General features: G+C 41.5%; 1 protein-coding gene across 9 annotated transcripts; it reads left to right on the top strand.

Annotated features, from left to right (window-relative positions):
* The first annotated feature begins 82 nt into the window (after positions 1-82).
* Positions 83-20,614, top strand: NDE1 (nudE neurodevelopment protein 1). 9 transcript variants are annotated; one of them, XM_032983758.2, is made up of 11 exons: positions 4,258-4,393; positions 5,552-5,697; positions 7,022-7,113; positions 9,214-9,343; positions 9,932-10,085; positions 13,096-13,244; positions 13,556-13,692; positions 14,769-14,948; positions 16,051-16,142; positions 17,722-17,855; positions 19,109-20,614. In XM_032983758.2, exons 4-11 carry the CDS (start codon positions 9,258-9,260, stop codon positions 19,200-19,202), a joined length of 1,026 nt encoding a protein of 341 aa, XP_032839649.1. In that variant the 5' UTR covers positions 4,258-4,393; positions 5,552-5,697; positions 7,022-7,113; positions 9,214-9,257; the 3' UTR covers positions 19,203-20,614. The 9 variants fall into 9 exon arrangements, with proteins under 9 accessions (XP_032839656.1, XP_032839649.1, XP_032839650.1 ...); XM_032983759.2 differs by having other exon boundaries at positions 5,552-5,717; XM_032983764.2 differs by lacking the exon at positions 7,022-7,113.
* The last annotated feature ends 2,030 nt before the right edge of the window (positions 20,615-22,644 follow it).

The raw sequence follows: 22,644 nt of genomic DNA, 5'->3' as shown, positions 1-22,644 counted from the left end.
TCCGCTGCCGCAAATGCGGCTGTCGTAACGTCCCACTCCCTCCTCCTCCTTCTATTTCTTCTCCTCTTCTTCTTCTTTTATCTTCTTCCTCCTCCTCCTCCCGGGCGCGCCGTGGGCCGCTCTGGGCTGGGAGCGATGGTTTTTAAACCTGCCCGGGGCTCTCGGCAGCCGTCGGCGTGCTGGCCGGGGCGGAGCCCAACAACACCCCCGGCCCGGGGTAGAGGGGCTGCGAAGGAGCCCGCGCTCCGTCCTGAGGGGATGAGGGCGACCCCGCTCAGAGGCAGAGGGGCGCTCCGCGGCCGGCCCGCTGACAAACGCCCCTCTTCCCCCTTACACCGGGACCTCCTCACCCCTTACACTGCAGGGCCGGACAGAGCGGGAGGAGCCGGCCCCGGGGCCTCCGGGTATTCCTGTGGCGGGGCCGCGGCTGCCGGCAGGTACTGGAGCTGCTGTGCGCGCCGTTCAGGCATACGGCAGGCAGTGAGGAAACTGCCGCGGCGTTGAACTGGGCTCTTACAGGTAATGTTTAACGCCTTGTGCAGAATTTAGCTTTCACTTAAAGCTTTTTTTTTGTTTGTTTGTTTTTTGCTAACACATAAAAAAGTCTCAGTAGGTTGCCAGGGACGGACAGTTTTAACCACTTTTAAAAGCCTGTTTACTTGAAGGCAGTGTATAGTCCTAAACCCAAGGACAGCAGCTGAATATCAGTATATTCAGAAATCTGCTGTTTGCTTATTTTAACAGAAGTTTGTGACCTCTTTGTACTGTTCTCTGGATCGCTTTGGGCATCATTAGCTGTGTATAAAGAAATAACCCAAGTAAGATATATACAGCTTAAAAATATTAAGCAATTACTGGCTAACAAAAAAGAACAACTTACTAACAAGCCTCTGGATTAGACATTAATGTGGTCCTCACCCCCTGATAAAACACCTGAAGTCTGCTGGCCAAACAAGCACCAAGAAAAGGGTCAGCCTCCTCTGCTACCTCAGTTTTAATAACTTGTCATTCACTTAGTTTGTTGCTATAGAGCAGTGCCTTAAAAGCACCTGGCTTGCCAGCTGATTGTACATTGAAATGCAGAGCTGGGTGACCATACCTACAACAGGTATGGATGATAGCAGAAGTCTCTGATGAGCCCTACTAAGAACACTCGCCACCAACTTGACTTTCCCCGGTGCCAGTCCCAGTTACAGATGCATAGACACAAATAGACAGAAATTAAGGCATAACACTAACATTTATTAAGAGCAAACATATGAAAGATTACAAATAATAGTAAAATAAAAGAGTTTGCAGCAGTGTAAGAGGAAGGGGTCCCATACTCACAATCCTTATGGCAAACTAGGGGAGTCTGTGGGACAGATGGTAAGGTGGCAGCTTCTGTACAGAAGACATCCCTGAAGAATCTCACAATTTGGGGTCTTTATACCTGCTTTTTATACTCTTTGAGGAGAGATCTAATAATCCTCACCCATGTACGGAGAGATCCAGTAATCATTATACACATGTACGTAGAGGTCTGATAACCATCATGCACTGAGACAGTTGTGGGTTTTTTGTTCTTACAGGGGAACTACACAAATACACAGCTGTGGTCATGATTAGTCCCATATGTGGAAAATTGTGGCTCATTTGTAATGCTGAGCTAGCTCTTTAGCTCTGTTACAATCTTGGTATGACAGGAGGGTTGTACAGTTTGTGATTTGATATAACAGGAGGGTGGTATGACCATGGCTTCTTCTGTCCTCTAGAAGGTAACACCAGACTAGCTCCCCAGCTCTGTTTAACCTTCGACCTGTGCCCAGAGTCAGTCACTGACGAGTTTTTAGCAACAATAATGCCAAGGTCTAAGGCCTCGCAAAGTCTTGCCCCTGCTACGATGGTTCACTCAGGGTGTAATGCTGCTGTGTACCAAGGCCTTGCATGGTGTTATATTTTGCTTTGCTTAACAAGCCAGAGATATTAATGAACATTTAACAGTTTCATGAAAAATTTGTCAGTTCAAGATATCAAAAGGGTTTTAAAGTAGTGAGAATCTGTTTCTTGCTTAAGCATGTGGAAATCCAATTTTACTTATACAGACTGCAGAGAATTATCTAACATCTTTAAAGCGACAGAAATAGGTTTTATTGATGTTAAATATTTGCTCTTCAGTGACAGCAATATTTCCATATAATATTCTGATACATATGTTTGTCACATCTTGTTATGAGTATCAGTAATCCATTTAAAAAAAAAGTTCAGTAGTTTGTAATTACAATTGATGAGCATTTCATCCGTGGAGTGAGTGGTTCTGTGGTGAGTTATTTAATTCTTGCAGCAAAGCAAATCTTGTTTCCCATAAGAAGCTTATTGACAAAAGATAAGGTGTTGCAACCTTACCAGAACTTAAAGTGTATCCATTTTTGCCCACTTAGTTTTCATGGAAGAGTCAGCGTGGCGTTCTCATTAAAATAGCCAGCACATGAACCCTAGCACCACAAAAATCTGCCATTTGTTAATTATTAATCAGTAAACTAAAAATAAATGCATAAAATACTTTCTTCTTCTCCTCTGCTAATTTTAAAACAGACAAATGTTCTCATTCTTCTTTCAAACAAGGCAATGATAGCAATTATAGTAACCTTCTTCTTAATATTTATTGCTTGTGTACAGTAGTGCCTCTGAGCCTCTGGCACTTGCTAGGGTGCTGTTACACTGGTTTGGAATTGGATGAGGGGTTAAACAGCTTCCTCTGAAATATGAGAATTTTTGCTATGTTTTACAAGTATTTCAAGATGAGAACTATTAAAAATACTCAGGTGTACCTTTGATATAATCTCTGTACTCATGCTATCCTCAGAGATTTGTTCAAAGAGTTGAAATAAAATGTCCTTTGTCCCAAACTTGCAAACAACGTACACATTTTTTAATTACTGGGGACATACTACAATAGTATGTGGTTTATTTTCTGTAACTTATCTGATAATAAAAACATTCCGGAGTAATGACAGAACTGCCAGTTGCTGGTAACCCAATTTTTAAAATACCTAATTTAGTTTTCTATTCCTAGTTGTATAATAGTTTGTCTCCATTTATTTCTGCTGAACATCTGACCTCAAAATATAAATATTTTGCTGAATACCTGACCTGAAAGTTTAATTGTTTTACTGACCCTTTTCAGTTAAAGTTATCTTAGCTGTGGATAGATTTCTTTTAGTGGAGTATTCTTACAGAATAGCGTCTGTCCTCTTTGTTACAGTCCCAGCCTTGTTCTACAGAATCTGGGAGAGGCACGTTCCCAGTTTAGGCAGTGAAGTTTTTTCAGGATCAGACTCTGCTCCAGGCCTGGTATTGCATCACAGTAGTAAATGAAACAGGGATGGGGGCCCCTGCTGTGGGTGCCTCTCATCTGGCAGTTTGGAAAGCGTGCTGCTGGGGTGTGAAGTGATACTTGGTGACATACAGCCATATGAATGTGGGCTGGAGTGTATCTACATATATGTGATAACTTGTGTTTTTGTTTTGACTCGGGGAAACAAATGCCAGACACGCCTAATGACCAAGTGTTTGTGTACACTGTTGGGTGGGAACACACCTTGGGCACCTGAGGCAGCCTCCGCATACCTCAGTGCCCTTCCCATCCATCCAGCGTGGTGAGGGCACTGCGAGTAATTAGTTGGCTGCGTTGAGCTGAGCTCCGTCCAATTGTCTGCGGGGAGCAACTTCCCCCTGCGGATGCTTGCAGCTCCTTTTCTGGAATGGTGACACAATGCTGAGATAGAGATGAGTGCAAGTGTCTAATATTTCACAGGCTGCATTGTCCTTGTGAAACAGGCTTCAGTGACACAGAAGCCTTTTCCTTGGTTGTGAAAAGAGGACCTTAGTCTAAAAATGTTGCATTGACATTAAATAGTCTCACCGCTTGGACTTTCGGAAGAGGCCTTCGGGATTAAAAAAAAAAATGAATATTTGATGTAAAGCTTGTCCTCTTTTAGAATATTTCAAGGGAAAACATACTTAAAATTATAGCATGGTGGTAAATGCTGATTTATTAACACCTGAGAAGATGCAGGCCCTTGTGCACACTGTAGCCCACAAGGGCTGGTAACAGGGCTGAGCGTGAGGGTGCTCAGAGCACGCGGCCGGTCGCTCCCCACTTTGGGGGTGACGGCTGAGGGCGGGAGCCGAGCCGAGCCCGCCCCGGCCGCCGCCCCCCCCAAGCGCCTTTTGAAAGTAGCGAAAGTTTCCAAACCTCCCAGCAGACGCGCTGTGGCGGCGCTGATTGGCGGAGCCCTCCGCGGCACGTGACCGGCGGCCAATGGGGCGGCCGGGCCGGGCCGAGCCGAGCCGAGCCGAGCGGTGGCTGCCGGCGCGGCGCGAGCTCCCCGCGGCTGTGGCGGCGGTGTTGGTGAGAGCGGGGCTGCCCCCACTGCCCGAGCGCCCTTGCCACGGGTAGAGGAGGGAAGGGCGGTTTTGGTGCGGCGCAGCCCCTCCTGGCGCCCCTGGTCGTGCGGCGGTAACTGGGGCAGGGTCGGGGTGTCGGAGCTGGGACTTGCCTCTCTGCGGGCCGCTCGCCCCTTCCCGCGGCCTTCCTTGCGAGCTTGTGTCGCCTCCTGTTTGTGGAGCTGCTCTTGCGGTAGCTGGTGGGGAGGGGAATGGAGCGGAGCGTGGGAGTCGTGCCCGCTGGTTTAACTCCCTCCTGGCTTCGTGCTCCGACTGGGAATGGGGAGCCCCAGAGCGCTGCCCAGCTGGAAGCATCAAGATTAGGCGTTTCGAGAGAGAAAACTTCCTCGAGCTTCCGTAGAAATCACTGGAAACTCGGAAGTATTGGAATTGGGCTGATATTTGAAAACACGAAGGCTTTGCTGAATAAAGCTTTTCGGTAGAGAAGACCCTGAGAAGATGACCCTTTTCAGCGCTGGCTGTGGGAGTCTGTAGTAATCCTGGCACTCTGACCTTTTCCTTGTCTTTCTCTGTTGTGGTGATTTTCTTTTGTATTGCTTAAACAAAAGAAAATAGGCTCTTGTGTTACAGGAAGACCCTTGCAAGGAGACTGCTGTTGTAAGAAAATGTAATTTTCATAGGATGGGAATGTTACTTTTCAGGAGCAAAGAGGGGTTTTGTTTTGGTTTATATTTAGGGAAAAACGTTTAATAAGAGCTTAATCATCTCTGCTGTGGATAATTCAGCAGTATTTATGGTGCTGTTTTACTTTTTTTATTACAATATTAATTTATCTGACTTGGACCATCAGGTATTGCTACAGAAATAGGGCAACATGGTTCACCAAGCTAAAATGTTATTTAAAAAAAAAAAAATTCGGTATGCAGAGTTGTCTTGAGTCCTCTATGCTAGGACTGCAACATAATCTAAGATGAGGTCCTCATGAATTTGGTGACCTCAGACTGATTCCCAAGTTGAAGTTCCTTCAATAATTTTGTGTGTGGCTTTTCTTAATGTTGTGTGTTTTTTTTTTTTTTTTTCCTTAAGAATTTTGCAATTCTGCTCTCACTTGTATGAAATTGTTTCCTGCAGCACTTATGCTGAGATATTTTTCTCCTTGCAGAAGTCCGTTCCCCACACCCATGAACATTTCCACTTCCTGTATGATGTAGAGGTTTTACAATGTTTGTGACCAGCACTTGTGCTGCTTGTATGCCGGAAATCTGGCCACATGTCTCTTCTGCCTTCACGTGTGTGAAAACAAATAAGGTGCAGCCTGTGTATGCCTGGTATATACTATGACTTTCTCTCCTTGTTTTTTTCCACATTTGCCAATGTTTAACAAAACATTATTAAAACCTCTTTCACCCCTTTTGCTCTCCCCCCTTTTGTAGTGAGCCTAGACAATGAAGAGTTCTTAATTGGTTTAATTAATTACTCTCCAGGCATTTTGCATGCTGTCTCTAAGCTGTTAAAAATCAAGGGGAGAAGGCAGTAGGGGGAAAACAAAAAGTCAAAGACCTAACCTTGCTACAGGCAGTTTAGAAAGATTTATGTGAGTGGTTTTTTGTTGTGGTTTTTTTTTTTTTTTTTTTTCAAAACAAATTTCAGAAAATAAAAAGAGGCTTTAATACTTTGTGTAAAACTTGAAATTTTCCTTTTCAGTTTAGGTCTGTATCTTGCATCTTTGGATAGTTTGAAAATCCATGTGAGATAAGATGTAGTGCAGGTGTACAGGGAATGTAATAGGTCTTCCTTTTGTGTTATGGACAAAGAGCATGTGCCTGTGGCATGGGACAGTAGTGAAACAATCTCTGCCATGTTGTGTTATCTCTGTGGTATAAATATAGGTCCACAGTCCTTGCATGTGTTTGCAGTTTAACAATTAATTTTAAATTATAAGTACTGTTTTGTAATGGGTACCATGAAACAGAGCGTATTAGTAACAGAGAACATCCTTAGTGGGTCCATAGTCCTATATTTACAAAGAGAGAAACCAAAGGGGACAGCATCTAAATGTTTCTGTCAAAGTTACCAAGGTTCTGTGGAACTCTTAAATCTTATGGCTTGGTTAGGGAAAGTTTCATATGTGACCATACAATCTTAAAAAAATGCAAATTAGTGCATTCTTGTAGTCCTTCCAAAGTGCAGTGTAAAAACAAGTGAGAGCCAGATAAGAGCAAATTCGAGCTTTTGGGGCCAACAGGAGCTGTGTCTTTTGGTTTCAAAAGGTTATTTGAAAGCTTTTGGGAGCAAAATGTCTTGCATTCCATCTTTATCTTGTTTGACTTCCTTTTGTTGACTGTCTGAACACAAATACGGGATTTATTATAATGCTTGCTCAGAAGAATTCCTCTTTGGAGACTTCTGAAATGTATTTTAATTTGTGTAGCAAAACCAGGCATACCCTGAGTTGAATCTCTGTTCTTGAAGAAATACAGAAACTTCCTGTTGTCTGAGTGGTGAGAAATAACTATCTAAAGGAAACTCTGACTTGTTCTCTGGAGTGGTTTGGCCACAGTAATGGATGCTGGTCCTTCTTGGTTTTTCATTGAAACTGCATCGCTTCTTTGTGTCTGTCCCTCATCTGCAGAAGAGAAGTTTTTTCTTCACAAGTGCACTGCAAGGATTGGTGTATGTCTGCACAGTGCCTTGAGCATAAGGACATGCTCATTAACATCAAAGGTACTTTCAGTTCGCTTAAAAATAATAGACTAGATGTGTTGTAAACTATCCCAATGGTTTACTAATTATGCTTGGTCAGGATTTTCTATTTAATGGGCAAGGGTACTATTTGGAAAATCACTCTTTCTAACATTCCTTTTCATCTTCCTCCTTCCTTCCCCCCCAGTGCATACTTCTATAAATGCATATGAAGAGCAGCAGCCTTGAGACTTCTTGCTGGAAGTGTGTCAATACATCACTCAGTGGTTTTATTTGTTAAAAGAAAGATGTAGTTTTGTCTTATTAACATTTTGTGTTAGGAATCTGAATTATAAAAACTAAAACCTGGTAACTTTCCCCCGTACCTTCCAGCTCCCCTTCTAAATAATGCTGTAATTTCTGCGTGTGTGTAGCTGAGGTGTGCGAGCACAGCCCAGTTAGCTGTGACAGCTGCTTATTCTTTGCTCAATAATCTGAAAATCACCTATGCTGTGAAAAGGACTTGTGCATTGCAGCATTGCTTGGGTAGGTAAGAATTGGGCTTTAGATCACCAGACTACTTTGAGTACTTAATAGTGTTTTCTGTAGTAGAGGTGAGAACCACTAATATTTGTTTCAGCAGAGTTACTAAATAGATGGCTGTTAATCCTGTTTAAACCAGGTGATTTTCTGGAGAGGAAAGTCTCAATGTGGGTTATGAATGATTTTTTTCTATGGAGTTCAGTGGATGTGCAGTGGATGTATGCTTTCTTCAGCTATGACATGTTTCTCAGAAGGTCTAATCCAGCATTTCCTGAGTATCATAAATAAGAAAAGTAAAAGGCAAGACTGATATCTAAATGGTCTTTGAAGTCTTTGGCTGTTTTCCTCTATTTCATAAGGATTACCTCTAGGAAATGTTTTGCTGAGTAGATCTGGAGCTGAAACTTGGTAGAATAACTGTTTCCTCAGTCATTAGATTTCAGTGATACATTTTTCTGAGAACTGTCATTGTCATGAATTGTTCAACTCGACTTTTATTTACTGTTCTTGATCTATTTGGGTTTATATTAATTTGATAATGTCTGTGTGGAATCTGCCTCACCCAGGGTTGGACATGGGCAGATTATCCAGAGCATTAGGTTTGATATTTCTCTACTGTCAAGACTAACTCATATAAAATGATATTAGTGAGTGACCTGCTTATTAGAGTGCATAATGCAGATCAGAGGGCATTTATTTAATTGTGGTATCCAGATACTTAAGTCTTCAAGTGGGAGTGACCAACTTCAGGTTATTGATTCCCCTGTGGCTCTTTCATGTGTCATTCCCACTTGGGACTATGTCCTATGACTGGGTTTATGCTGGCACAGGGACAATTGAGTGGTCTGGATTGCTCACTGGATTGCTGCAATCTCTCTGCATACCTAGTCCAGTCAGGTGGTATCCCACTAAAATCTCTGTGGAGACTTTATCCTCATTTCCCTGGGAATTTCTGGAGCTCCCTTCTCCCATGGCTTTCTGAGGTATCCAGATATATTGTGGTTCTCAGACATACATGTATTGTGATATTTCAGGTTTAAAATTGGGTAGTTTTGTCTATATCAACCTAGGCAGAAATTTTTCACGTGTCCATCAGTTATGTCCTTAAAAAGCTTAAGTGTTCCTGGTAATGTTAACACAGGAAATTAGTATGTTGAATACATTATCTGTGTCTCTCTGAAGTTTCTCTTTAATTTCATGGTGTCTTCAGGGTTGTTGAAATCAACCTTAATTACACTGTTTTTGGAGCTGAAGTTGTGCCTGAGATGTTTTCTCTTTTACTTGTGTTCTCTGTGTGTTGGCAGAGCTGCAGCTTGATGCTCGGTGCTGTGTGGTCAGAGAGTGGGGAAGATACTTACTGGTGGGGATGTGGTGTGAGCATCCAGCAGACTTGGGAGAACTGGAGAAAGGGACCTGATTACTCAGTAGTGATTCTTTCACATTTATGGTATATCTGACGGAGCCCTGTCAAGGCTGCTCTTCAGTTTGGTCTTCAGATGTGCAGTGACTTTCTGCGAGGAGGGATGCACTGATGTGCATCAAAAAGTACTGACATAGATCACTGCATTAGTTCTTATGCCCAATCCTTTTGTTTTCCAGGGGGAGAAAAATGACACAGGAGTTTTAAACTTAGAGGACTCATAATGGAAGACACAGAAGGACATAATTTCAACTCAGTAGAAGAGGAAACCGGATACTGGAAAGAGTTGGCTATGAAATACAAGCAGTGGTAAGGCAGTGGCTTCATTCCTCTTAAATTGTTTGATAGAGAGCATAAGACTGCATGCAAAGACATAGGTAGCACCACATAGGGGAGTAGATTCAGGGTGGTTCAGCTATATTAAGTGGCAGCAGTAGCAATGCTTCTGCATGAGCTACAGTGGCCCAGAATCCCTTATGCTTGTTTGAGCGGTGGATCTGTGGTGCCGTGGCACTGTCGGTGTTGGCTTCTGCTCTGGTCCGAGTAGGACTCGGTGCTGAAATTGTGCCTCTGACTGCAGTCTGTGGGCAGCCCAGGTAAATGTAACTCACTGCAGAACCTTGTTGGGGGTGGGTGGTCTGGGTCATTGCAGAGAGAGATCCTGCTGTTCCTTCTTTAGATCTCTGTGGATCAAGAACAGTTTGACAGCATGCACATGGAGAATCCCCAGCTGAGAATGGACATACTTGGCTCTTCCCCTTAGCTCAGTATGTTGCTCTAAATGCAGTAACTGGTGAAAAAAATCAAGACTTTTTAAATGCTAATATTGGTAGGTCCTTTCTTAGACTAGATGTTCAGACCTTTTTGATGAATTCTGTTGCTGGACTTACTGTCTAGTGCTGAGAATACACAGGAGGAATTGCGTGAATTCCAAGAAGGGAGTCGAGAGTATGAAGCTGAACTGGAAACTCAGCTGCAGCAAACAGAGTCCAGAAACAGAGACCTTCTGTCAGAAAACAATCGTCTGCGAATGGAACTGGAGGCAGTTAAGGTAAGAGTGGATGATGCATACAGTATCTGTACATCCTAAGTGCAAAGGTGAATGAGACAGGCATGTGCAGATTCAACTTGCCTTGTGGAGCATTATATAACAACTGAACAGAAAACTGCAGAAAAAAAAGTATTGAAAAATTAAGACATACCAATCTGTTGTCTGCTTTGGGGGTGTTGGATACCTTGGTAATGCTCCTGTACCCCTGTTTGCAAGGTGTGGCTCTGTGTCAGGGTAGATTTGAGACAGGAGAAAATTGTTTGCAGTAGAGTAAACATGAGCATAACTGAGCTGCTGTTTTATTACTTATTCCATCTACTTAGTGCTTTTGTTCACAGCTTTCTTGCTGTCTGCATTGTGAAGACACAGATAATATTGCAGAACAATCAAAATATAAACATTTTTGCATTATGTAAGAAAACTCAGTAGTTTTAAACATTTTTTTACATAGTTGTGTATTTATTATCTGGCATCCCAGATAAGATGGGAAGTAGCAGCCAGTGGGTAACACATAGAACTGAGACACAAAACAGTTTCTGTCCTGGTTTTGTTACTGAATCTGTCTGTACTTGGGGGAAAAGTAATTTATCCACTTCACACTTGGTTAGCCTTCTGTGAAACTAAGAACCATCTAAAAAGCATTAACTTCCATAATTATAAAACATAAGGGATGTGAACTTTTTGAGATTGAACTTCTTACCAGAATGACTTAAGAAATAATGAAGCTATCTAGAGTGTGAAGAATGATGAGTCTGCCTCATTTCAATCCCATTAAAGATGTTGCTAGTCCCCTGTGCTAGGTGACAGATTTAGGAAATACTGGTAAGTTTCCTTAAACTTGAAAAAAAATTGTCACTGAAGTTGGTGTGCTGTTTAAAGGTTTGATCTTGTTGGCCTTTTAGTTAAAGGTGAGACGTAGTCACCCAAGAAAGAGTAGGCTGTATTTTGTAGGGCTAGGTCAATATCTGTGGAAGCATAGATTAATTTAATTATACTTCTTCTACTTAATTGGATACAGTGATGAGTTAATGGGAGTTAAAGTATTTGTGTAAGGATTAATACAGATTTGCAACCCCTTTTGTCTAAGCTGTTGTCCGAATTACTGTATTAAGGAAATACTCTTCCATCCCAGACAGATGTCCTGTCCCTCTATCACCAACTTAGTGATCTTCTCCCCACTTTTTGACAGCAAAGCCTCCAAGACTTGTTTTGTTCTGTATGTTATGTTGCACTGATGTTTGTTCTTGTATTTAATTGCCTTAGCAGTATTAAATGTTGTGTGGAGTATTGGTCTGCTGTTCCATGTAGCCACATAAGCGCATGGAAGCTGATGGGTGTGGAGAGAAGGCATAAGTTTGACAAAAATAAAACCTGCAGTTCATTAAATTCAGGAGGGTGTGGACTATTTTCTTTTTCTAGAGGAGCTAGGATGAGAGAAGGGGACAATGAACCAGCCAAAGCAATTAAAAATAAAACCAGTAGGAAACAATATAGAACTTCAGAAAGTGGAGGGTAAATATATTTTAGAAAAATCTTAAATTATTCTTCACAGTAGGTAACTTTATTAAAACATATTCTGCTTGAAACAAACCTTTTAACAATTAGCTATTAATGTGGCCTGCAAACTGCAGTAACAGTCTGCAGCGAAGGAACAGAGACTCCATTGATGGCCAGATCAGCTGATAGCTTATTACAATTGGCTAAAAATAAAGACTCAAGCCTTGCAGTTCTGGTCTTTTATCTGAATCAATTCAAGAGCAAAGCATTAAACTAGTGAAGCTATTGAGCAGCAGTGTTAACTGAGCCCACCATCTGGGTCAACACTAGTGAACTTTGCCAGGCCCACACAGCTTGTGGCTTTGAGCTTACCAGCCTAGTGTGTGTGCTTGTTCCCCCCTCAGAAACCAGCATTCACACTACTTAAAAATAAATGGAAATAATGCTTTGGAGGGTTTGTTTAGAGTCTTGAAAAGCTAGTTGAAAGTAATCTACCTCTTAGAGCTTGAGGGCTCTTAAATTCAGCATGTAACTATGCTTCAGAGATTCAGAATTATAGCACTGTCACCACACTGTAATCAAATAAGGATTTCTTAATTCAGAATGGATATCTCTTTCCCTCCTTGACTATACATTTCATGTGCTAAAATAGCTATCTTCAAATTATCAGTCATGCTAGACTACATGCCACGGTTTTCAAATTCCAGTGCGTGGATTTGTTTCCAGTGCCGTCAAGTGTATTGTACTTAAAATCTGGATGGAGAAAGCACTTCAGGAATGCTATATTACTCTTGGAGTTTCTCTGTCATGTTGAAGTGAGCTGATAGCAGGGTGGTGGAATGTAAAGTGTTTTAGTAGATGGTGTGCTGTCATGTGATGTAGAGTTAACTGAATGTAGCTGCGATAGCAGGAGAGAGTGATGGAGAAGCTAAGTCTTCCTTTCCGCCTGTGCCTCTCTTAAATGTACCTTTGTGTGCATGCTTTAAAGGAAGGCAGAGTTTTAGGTTCATGTCCAAAGCATGTTGCACAACTGCAGCTGAGATAGTTTGCGATCTAGAACTCTGAACCTGCTTTGGGCTACTAAAAGCACAGGGGCACTGGAGAGTCCTGCTGGTTCCACAGCACTATGTAAGTGTCATGCTTGGATTATTTTTTTTTTATTGTTATTTAGGCTCTTAAGTACTGCTTGACTTTTTATTAGAGTTGAAAATAAGTGGCTTCTCTTGCATCCTGCTTTGTGTGCTGCTAAAGCTCTTGGGACTCAAAAATTGTGCTGAGTCTCACTGTCTGGGAGAGCAGGGAATGGCCCTGTGCTGTGGAGGTCAGGAACTATTCCCCAGCACTGTTGTTTGATAAGCAGTGACTGGAAGAGCTCTTGTCTGCTGGCAGCCCAGAAGTATGTGAGCTTTGGCATTTTACCATATGTAAGGTGATGTTTCTCAAGAACAATGTCATAGAAAGAGAACATGTGTTGCTAAGTCACTAATATGATGTTTGATTTGCCCTTGATTAGGAGAAGATTGAAATGCAGCATTCGGAAGGATACAGGCAAATCTCTGCACTGGAAGATGACTTGGCACAGACAAAAGCTATCAAAGATCAACTTCAGAAATACATTCGAGAACTTGAGCAAGCAAATGATGACTTGGAAAGAGCAAAAAGGTGACCCAACTTCTGTGTTTTCTTTTTCCTCCTCTGTTCTGTCCTGTGAGTGTGGTGTTGCTGAGCTTAGCACTGCCATCACTTAGTTGATGATTGTAAAGATGTTTGGGGCAGATTGGAAGTGTGATAATTTTTTTTCCCTTCCATTGCCCCCACTGCATGCTTTCATATCTTACAAGCTAAAATAAAAAATAATACTAAACCAAAGCAAACAAGACAAAAATTCTACATTATCTTTTTTCTTGTGAGAGAGGGTGTTCCTCTGTCTGCTTGAAGGATCTGGTAGTGACATTTTGTGCACTCTTTTTCAGAGCCACTATAATGTCCCTTGAGGATTTTGAACAGCGTTTAAATCAGGCTATTGAAAGAAATGCTTTTCTGGAGAGTGAGCTGGATGAGAAAGAAAACCTTCTGGAGTCCGTGCAGCGTCTGAAAGATGAAGCTAGAGGTTAGACAGAAATTCCTTGCGTTGTTCCCTTTCTCCCCTCCTGGCTTTTAGCTGTTCAGCTCTCTCCATATATCTTAGAGCTAGGCTTTTAAGTTCACATCTTTTAAATCTATCTGAAATGTAGAAGCAAATGAGGAAGCTTTAAAACTGTCCCCCCCACTCGTTGAACTCCTGACCTTGTTCCAGAGCTGCTCACAGAAGCAAAAGTCTGTTCCAGCCTTCTTCTAATCTGTGGTAATGCTTTGAGGCTTTAGGGGGTTACGAAGAGCCAGTCCAGCTGGGGCATGTGCTGGTCTGACTTCCTGTAACCCATGAAGCTCAGCCTTAATAACTACTAACCTCACTATGTCCTGGCCTGTGAAAAGTGGAGTCAATGAAACACTAATGGGGCAGTAAAACAGGAGCGCTGTGACTGTCTTCTAGTTACCTTTGAATAGCCTCATGTTCTAGCTGCTTGATATCTATCAATAAGGCTGAGTGAGAAGAGAGAGACCATGGAGCTGGAAAAATGCCTTCTATTTTTCAGATCTGTTCAGGTTCTGTGCCCTTGAGAGGTTTTTATAAGCTACAGTCTGGCTGTGGGACAGAAGTGCTCTATTCCTTGGCTTGATAGTGGTGTGGCTTCCACCTGGCTTCAACTCAGGTTTCCTTCATGTGGAAACCAGGGTAGAAGAGAAAAGGGTACAATCCATAGGATCTCAACCTGGCAGGGAGCTGGAATGTAGCCAAGGTGTGCCAAGCTGCCTAGCCTCAGTCTTGATGTGCCTCTTCTTATCAGCCTGTAGCATTTGGAAAGTAGATAATTCCCTGCCTCAAACGGAGGCTTGTGAAAGGGTGTGAAAATTAAAGCCAGGTAACAGCAACTGAACTAATACTACAGAAACATTTTGAGCCACAATACTAGAAAAGCCTTTAGTGATCATCTGGATTTTGAACATATGCCTGAAATAAGATTTACAAGGATAAGTGACTTGACTTCACAAGGGGGAAAAGTCTTTTGAGCAAAACATTCTCACCTGTTTTTATCTTGGTGGATGCATACTCCAGAGGCTTGATTTGTGTTGCTTCCTTTACAGATCTACGACAAGAGCTTGCAGTGCAGCAGAAACAAGAGAAACCCAAAACACCGATGCAAACTACTCTGGAAACAGAAAGAACAGACACTGCAGTTCAAGCGTCTTTATCTGTGCCTTCAACTCCCTTGGTGCACCGGGCACCCAACATCAACATACCCACCCCTGTGACATTTAGGAGAGGTGACTGACAGAGAACCAGCACAGAAATATTATTTGATGCTCTTATTTTTACTATAATTTCTGGCTACAGGAGAAATGAGAAGAAGGGCGCAGAGTTGAGTCTTTTGGTTAAATACACCCAAATCCAGTCACCATGGTCTCAGTATTCAAAGACTCTGATTTTGGGGTTTATTAATAGGCTGTTCATTTCCATTTGACTTGAACTGTCTAGTAAACATAATTGTGAGGGACAAGATGAGCTGTTGGGGCTTTACTAATAGGTCATAACTGGCCCAGAGATATTGGGTTAACTTAGGGGAAGGATTTTAGAAACTTCAGTGTGATCTTTAATGTCACACTCATGTCACTTGAATTGGCTTCTTTGTGAGAGTAGGTGCTCTTTGAGAGAGGCTTTCTTTTTACTCTGGAACAGCAGGACACCGATAAGTCATCCTAGTTGTCTGTACTAAATGACTATGTCTCTGCTTTCATGTTAATAATATCAGTTACTTGTTTTTTGTTATCACCAATTATTTCAATATTTGAAACCTCTAACACTCTCCCATCTTCTTACTTAAAAAGCCAGAAATCTGTGTAACTCTTTTCGTGTGTATGTGTAAACGGAGTTGTACTGTCACATTCTGATGATTCGATATTATAGCTCTGAGCACTAACAAAGTTTGATTGTGGGCTTCAATATGCTTAACCTAAAACTGTGTGTCTTCTGTGGGTGAATTAATGCCTCTGTAAAAGTGAGAGGATTTGGTGATTTGTAGTAAAATGAGAGATGATGGTCCTCTCTGAGGACACATCCCTCTGGTTCCACTGCAGCAACAGAGATGCAAAGTAGGCTGGTAGAACAGATCTCTAGAAACCCAAGCCACAGCATGTCTAGGGACTTTAGCTTAGGATAGTGTAACTTGAGCTGTCTTAGGGAGACAGTGCTTCATATTCCTAATGGATATGAAAGATCTGGAGGTGAGATACAAAATGGTGAAGATATTGATGTTTCCTCTGCTCTGCATGTCGGGCTGTCTTCTGACTTCCAATGTCAAAGCTGCTTTTTTTTTTTTTTTTTTTTTTTTTTAATGAGCAATGTATACTTCTTTAACCTGCCCTGCAGGTCTTGAGGACAGTTATGGTGCAACTCCTCTTACACCTGCTGCAAGAATATCTGCACTTAACATCGTGGGAGACTTGCTGCGAAAAGTGGGGGTGAGTGATTACATGGTAGGCAATGCAATTGAAAAGGTAGAGCTGTCTGAGACTGCAGCCAGCATTATTTGTGCTGCTGTTCAGGGAGACTGGAAAGAGTAACTTGCCTCCAGGTTAGCTAAGCATGGCCTTGAAATTTGATCTGGATTTGATATGTTTCTGTCCAACCCCTGAATGAAGATGGACCTTGCTCTGCTTTTCTAATGCTTTGCACTATGAGTTTCTGAAAACACATGTGCAGAAAGAATAAATCAGCATGAGTAAATTAAGAAGGGATTTGCTCCTATGAAAGGCAGAGGAGAAAGCAGGCTGGTGCCTGCTGTCCAGAGGTTTCTGGTGAACCTTAAGAGTCCAGTAGTCTTTTGAGCAAAGCCTAATGTCATGTTGAGCTGTAGTTTGACATTTAAGGTAGTGCTGATGCTAGAAAAGTTATCCTATGATTTCCTTCTGTTTTCTCCCTTATGCCCCAGTGCTGTGTTGGCACAAGCATTTATATGAATCTTTGGGCTGAGCTGCAGAACTGATACAGCTGAACCCAGCAACAAAGACAGAGTGATCTGGGATGAGTGTGTGTTAGAGAATAGGTTATCTGTGGCTCAGCTCCTTCACCTAGTACATACAACCTACATGTGTCTAGGGAAACAGAGAGCTTAAATGAATATTTAGTAATCTAAAAAGTGATGCCTGCAAGAAAGGTGTCAAAATCTCCCTGAGGAAGCTGAAGATTTTGTGTTCCTGCTGGTGAACAGCATCAACTCTTTAACCTCTCCTACAGAAACAAATTCAGCTTTAGAGACATTGTTGTCCCTCAAACAGGGTATGTTACCCAGTGTGCAAAAAGCCAATCTTACACACAGAGCTGAGAGATCATTTTATTCCACATTTGCAGAAAGAGGGGTGCTAGGTGGTAATTCCACAGAGCTAGCACATCACACAAGAACTTCAAGGTATTTTACACTTCAGGCTACACAAATACGTATCTACTATAATGACCATAGGGTGGTTTCTTATCACTTTATCTCTCATTGGTTAGTAATATGACTTTTGTTGATTTAAAGTTACAGTGTGTTTTAATTTTTCTGCACAGGCTCAAAGGGTAAGGGTCTTTATTTGGGCAGGGGTCCTCAGAGCAGTGGGTGTGATTTTTATTCTTACAATGAAGATAGTTCCTCCAAAGGACACTCCAATCTTTAAGTAAGCTGATTTATGGTAAACAATTTTAATGAGCTTCCGTATTTCAGGATGTAGTTCTTCAAGGACAGTAGCTCCTGATGAGAAGTTCCTTACTAAATCATTGCAGATGGTTTAAAGAACAGACTGACCTAACTGATATCCTATATGTCCTTGTACTTGATGAGAAACATTTGTGTGGGCTACAAAATGATGGGCTTAATCTCTTCAGAAATTCAGAATTCATGCTGCACTGTGGTTGGGCAGGTTCCGCTACTAGACAACTCATAAAAGAAACCGAAAAAAACAAACCTGAACATTCTTAATGCCATTTTGGTGTGCCGCAGTGCCATCTTGTGAAAGGGAAGGGTGTGATATCTGACACTTACTATATCTGTGTTTACATTAGGCTTTGGAGTCCAAACTTGCATCTTGCCGAAATTTTGTGTATGACCAGTCTCCAAACAGAACCACGGTGTCTATGTACATGAACAGAGATGTTCTTGAAACACGCCTGAGTCATCAGCCTCTGTGTGATACAGGGTGAGTCTATTCTCTACTGTTGTGTCTTTGTGAGAACTGTTGGTGTTAGAACTTAGTGTCTGGTACTGTACTATTTAGTATTACTACTTTTTTTTTGGTAGAGTCAGATTTGTTTTTGAAAGACATAAAATTTAGTTATTCAGGATTATGATTTGAATGTTTCAGATCAGTTTAAAATTTGGAATCACTAGCTGCTGAAATCCAAAGACTAGATGGAATCAAGTTTTGAAAAACCACAAATTGAAAGCAATTGTAACATGTTTTATTATAAACCCAATGTTTAAATGGGATATGAAGTACAACAGAGGAGTTCTTGCTTACTGGCTCAATTTGTTTTATGCCTTACGCTCTTGCACAAATGATGTCTCTGGAACATTTTGGCAGGTAAGGACTTCCTTTAGCACAGTTAAGATTCTCATTTATGTGAGAACTGGTAAAAGGCAAATAATAGATTCACTCAGAGTGCTTTATGGTTGCTAAGATGTTTTTCCAAGGAGCAGCTGACAGGAAGTTACCTGAATGGACTTATAAATTTGTCTGAAAGTATGTACTGTTAAAAAAACCAACCAAACAAACAAAAAACAAAGAAAACAAAACAAAAACAAACAAACAACAACAACAACAAAAAACCAAACAAAAACAAAAAAAAGGAAAACAAAACAACAAACCAACAAAACCACCAGAAAAGAAATGAAGAAAAATCAGCAAGGTTATTGCAAATTGCAGTTTAGTGCCACCTTAAACCCTGTCAGTTCTGTACTGCACGTTCTTTAGATTCCCTGTAAATTAAATGCCTACACTACAGTTTGTTCCAAACTTAGTTATTCAGCAAGACCCTTGCCCTGGGAATACTGATTTGACCTGTTACCCAAAGTTGCTGTGTGGAAGAAGTACACCACATTGTACTTGATATCCCAGCCTGGGGAGAAACCTCATGAAAGCTCCTACAGGAAAGCTTCAAGGGCCATATATTTACATACACATTCAGCTGATTATACATTTACTGCTGTAATGCTAGAACTGAAATTCCAACACCTGTAAAAGATAGCCTCTTGCTACTCAGAGGGAAACATAGCCATGTGTTGCAGTGGAAACTCAGCCCGGTTAAGTAGTGGGCTCACTTAGGTGCTCAGAGTGATATTCTCTTATCTGTTGATTTCTCAAGCTGAGTGGTGTACTCTGGAAGTGACCAGTTACTCTGAAGATGGTAACACTGAGCAAGAAATGCACTAACTTCTATTTTGTATTTTCAGGTTAGTGAAACGCCTGGAGTTTGGAACACGGGCTTCAAATATTCCAGGACCAGTGAGCCATCCCTCGCAAAGTGTTGTCAAGATGCTGCTATGAAAAGCCTGGCTGGCTTTGGAAAAGGAATATATATAAACATATATATTTTAAACTTTAGTTTTAAAGAAAATATCAATGAGCAAACAGGCAGCAGTCTCAGGGGAGGTGAGAACTGAGCAAGAAGCTGCAACTGGCAATGGCCTCCTGTGGCCTTGCCCAGTCTGGCCTTGGCCAAGTTCTGTGGGTAGTGTGATAAAGCAATGCCGCCTAGCAGTGCAGGACTTAAATTGCTTCATACATCAGTTGCTGTACATGGCTCACTGAAAGTTGTTTCTTTTGACACTGCCAGTCAAACTCATTGTCCCTCTACCTACAACAGAGACAGTATTCCCTATGCAGTTCCTCAGGCTTTGGCTTTTGGTGTTAATACAGCACCATGGCTTAAGTTCTAGTTGTGCTGACTTTCTATCATGGATGTTGTGTGCTGCAGTCACCCAAATTAGAGGAGTATTTTTACCTGGAGAAAGGCGTATTTCTGTGGGGAAGATGCTCAGCTCTGTGGGATGTTTGCTGGTCAGAATCTTGCTACACAAAAACCTGCCTCTATAGTGGTAAGATGGTTCTGTAAGCAATGATTTGCCGTTAAGAACAAGTCATGGTTAAAGGTGAGGAATGCCTAGTGCTTAAGAGTACTCAGGAGATCCCAGAGCTAACAGCAAGGTAGGAGACTTTGGACTTGCTTAGCATACAGACATCTTTTTGCCATATTGTGACCCATAAAGCCTGGTTGTTGTAGGAAGCAAGAGAGCTGATTAAGTTCCTAGTTCTAACATCTGAATAGGTAGGTTTTACTGCTTTCCAAACATCCCTTTATTAATGTGCCTTGGGTATTAATGATTTTTTTCTTGTTTTATTATTTTTTCTATGATAATATATGCTAGTTGTTACTAATTTAGAAATGGGTTTTTAACCTGAAAACTTCTTTATGCTAGACAAATGTATACGAGTAGAGAATTATTTTTAAATTAGTTTTTTCCCCTATAGAATATTACTGTGTTTTTCTTTTTTTTTTTTTTTTTTTTTTAATTGAATAGGTGCACTCACAGTATTAATGTATCTTATGGAAGCCTGTACTTGCAAATAATAATCATGTAATCATGACTAAACAATTTATGGTTTCTTTGCAGGGGGTGGGGTAGGGAGGGCTTGACAAAAGAATGCATAAATGGGTTTGGGTATTCTTGTTTTTATTTTTTGTTTTGTTTTGAGGGTTTTTTTATGTTGCTGTGGGTTTTTGGTGGGTATGTTTTTGTTTGTTTGGTTTGGTGTTTTTTTTTTTTTTTTTTAGAAAATACTGTGAAAACAGCCACCGATGCATCTATTTCTCTGGAATAGGAAATAACTACAGATCATTTCCATATCTACAAAGTTGGCTTAACTGGGGAGCAGAATAAAGCTTATTTTCAATGCTAGTTGTTGATTCATTTTGAGATTTTTTGCAAGTTGTCACTGTGGTTTATGCACAGATGTTTGCTACCAGTTTCTTGAATGTTTCTGATCAATGGTGCTGAAAGAGACCTTGTTTTGCTGAACTGTACACAAAGATTTTCCTACACCTCTTTCTTCTCATGGTTTCCTACCCTAAGGAATGTAAATACTGCCACAGCTAAAGATGCCTCTGGGATTTACAGTGCTTATTTCTGGCATTGAGCTCTCTTAGAATCTCAAACTCTGGCTGTTTTAACATGATTTTTGTCCTCTCGCACACAGAGTATACACTCTTCTTACCCACGAGGAGCAGAAGCATGTGGGCTGTTTATAGTTGTGCTGACACATGAACTATGGTTCAGTGGACTGTGTAGCCTGGAGGGAGCAGTCAAGACAAGTTTGGTTTTCCTTATCTTGCCAGAATTTGCCTGCTTTGTGAGAAAGCTGGCTTGCAGTCAGATTGAGATACAGCCTTGAGATATGGTAGAAAGTTGGAAAATCATGGCAGTGCTAGTATTATATATCTTACAGATATGCTATTAATGAGACCACAGATATAATCAGACAGACTAGAAGTGGATATGTTATTGAGAATTGTCAAAATAATTTAGTCTAGAACAGTCACTTCTAATGGTACAGAGTGGGATGTGTTTTTAGGAGAGGAACTTCAATTTGGCCACTGTTGCAGAAGAATGCTTTCTGTGGTGTTACTAAAGAAACTGACTCCTTGTCTTGTCACAGGCTTTGCACAACAGGCACTGGAACCCGAGTTTCTCAAGTGATAAGGGAGTGTTCTAACCATGAGACCAACATCTACCATTATGCATGTGGATTTTCTAGATTAATTCTTATTACAAGTTTCCATGTTCAGTTTGCTGGTTCTGCTCCAAGCATTGGTGCTCTAGACCATTTTATATGAAGTCTGACTTCCTTGGTCTCCTTGTTCCCACACACGCAGGCTCACAAGTTGTGTGTTTAACAGCCAGCTCTTGAGCATGTTTACAGAGCTGGTCTGCATGGCTGATGAAGTAATGAAAAGGTCTTATCTGATAGCTCCTAACTGCCTCCTGCAGCTTGCCATCTAAATTGCACTAAATGGACTCTTATTTAAACTCTTCCTTTATGCTTTTGTGAGCAGAGAGCATTCTTTGGGCTCTGATTCTGCTGGCTAAATGGTGCCTATCTGAATCTCCAGTTCATGATCTCTGTGCCTTCTGGAACAATGCTTAGATTTAGAAAACGGTTGCATTAGCTGTCAAGGTGGATGTTTTTGCATGACTTGCTCTCCTTGAAGTCACACTGCTTAAGGTTCACAGACTTGGCATAAACTCTCTGTACTCGATTTTGAGTAATTCTGCACCTGGATTTGCTGTGCATGGCTGTCTGCTGCCCCAGTATGACTAGCTAGCTGTTCTCGGAAAGTACTGGAGCTGCATGGATTTTGTGGTAGGTCCTGATAGTTCCCAGGAATGGGCTGTGGTCCTATTGGAGTGCTCCAAAAATAAAATGTAACTATGTGCAGTTCCTTTAATGCAGAATAGCTTGGCTTGGATCACTGCATTTGGTGTGGGCTGCTGTTTCTAATTTAGACGCTTTAGTTGAAAATCTCCCCACATGTAGAGACTTCAAGGGTGGGTTCAGTTGCCTGAAAACAGACGTTTTAGGGCCCTGCCTGCTTTCAAGTTGCTGCACCAAAGTGCTGCAAGTCACCTGCTGGTCCTATGTCATGTCTGTCAGTCCTTGGATACATCCTAGGGCACCTCAGCACTATGTGTCCATGAGGTAATCAAACCTGTCCTAAGTACTTCATGTCATTTTACATTCAGTTTGGTGTACCTTTTCTTTATTCCTTGAAAAGCAATTGCAAAGGCGAAAATCAGGGTTTTGTTCTAATGATTACAGATGACTTTTTCTAAAAAATATTTGACTTGTAAAGAAGCTCTACTGCATCCCCCATTCCCTTGGAGCATGCTGCATTGCACCCAAGTCACATATATACACAAGAATACTGGAG

Source organism: Tyto alba, unplaced genomic scaffold (genome assembly GCF_018691265.1).
Source record: "Tyto alba isolate M040663 unplaced genomic scaffold, T.alba_DEE_v4.0 Super-Scaffold_28, whole genome shotgun sequence".
Taxonomy (NCBI): Eukaryota; Metazoa; Chordata; class Aves; order Strigiformes; family Tytonidae; genus Tyto; species Tyto alba.
This window is presented reverse-complemented; position numbering and strand designations above follow the sequence as displayed.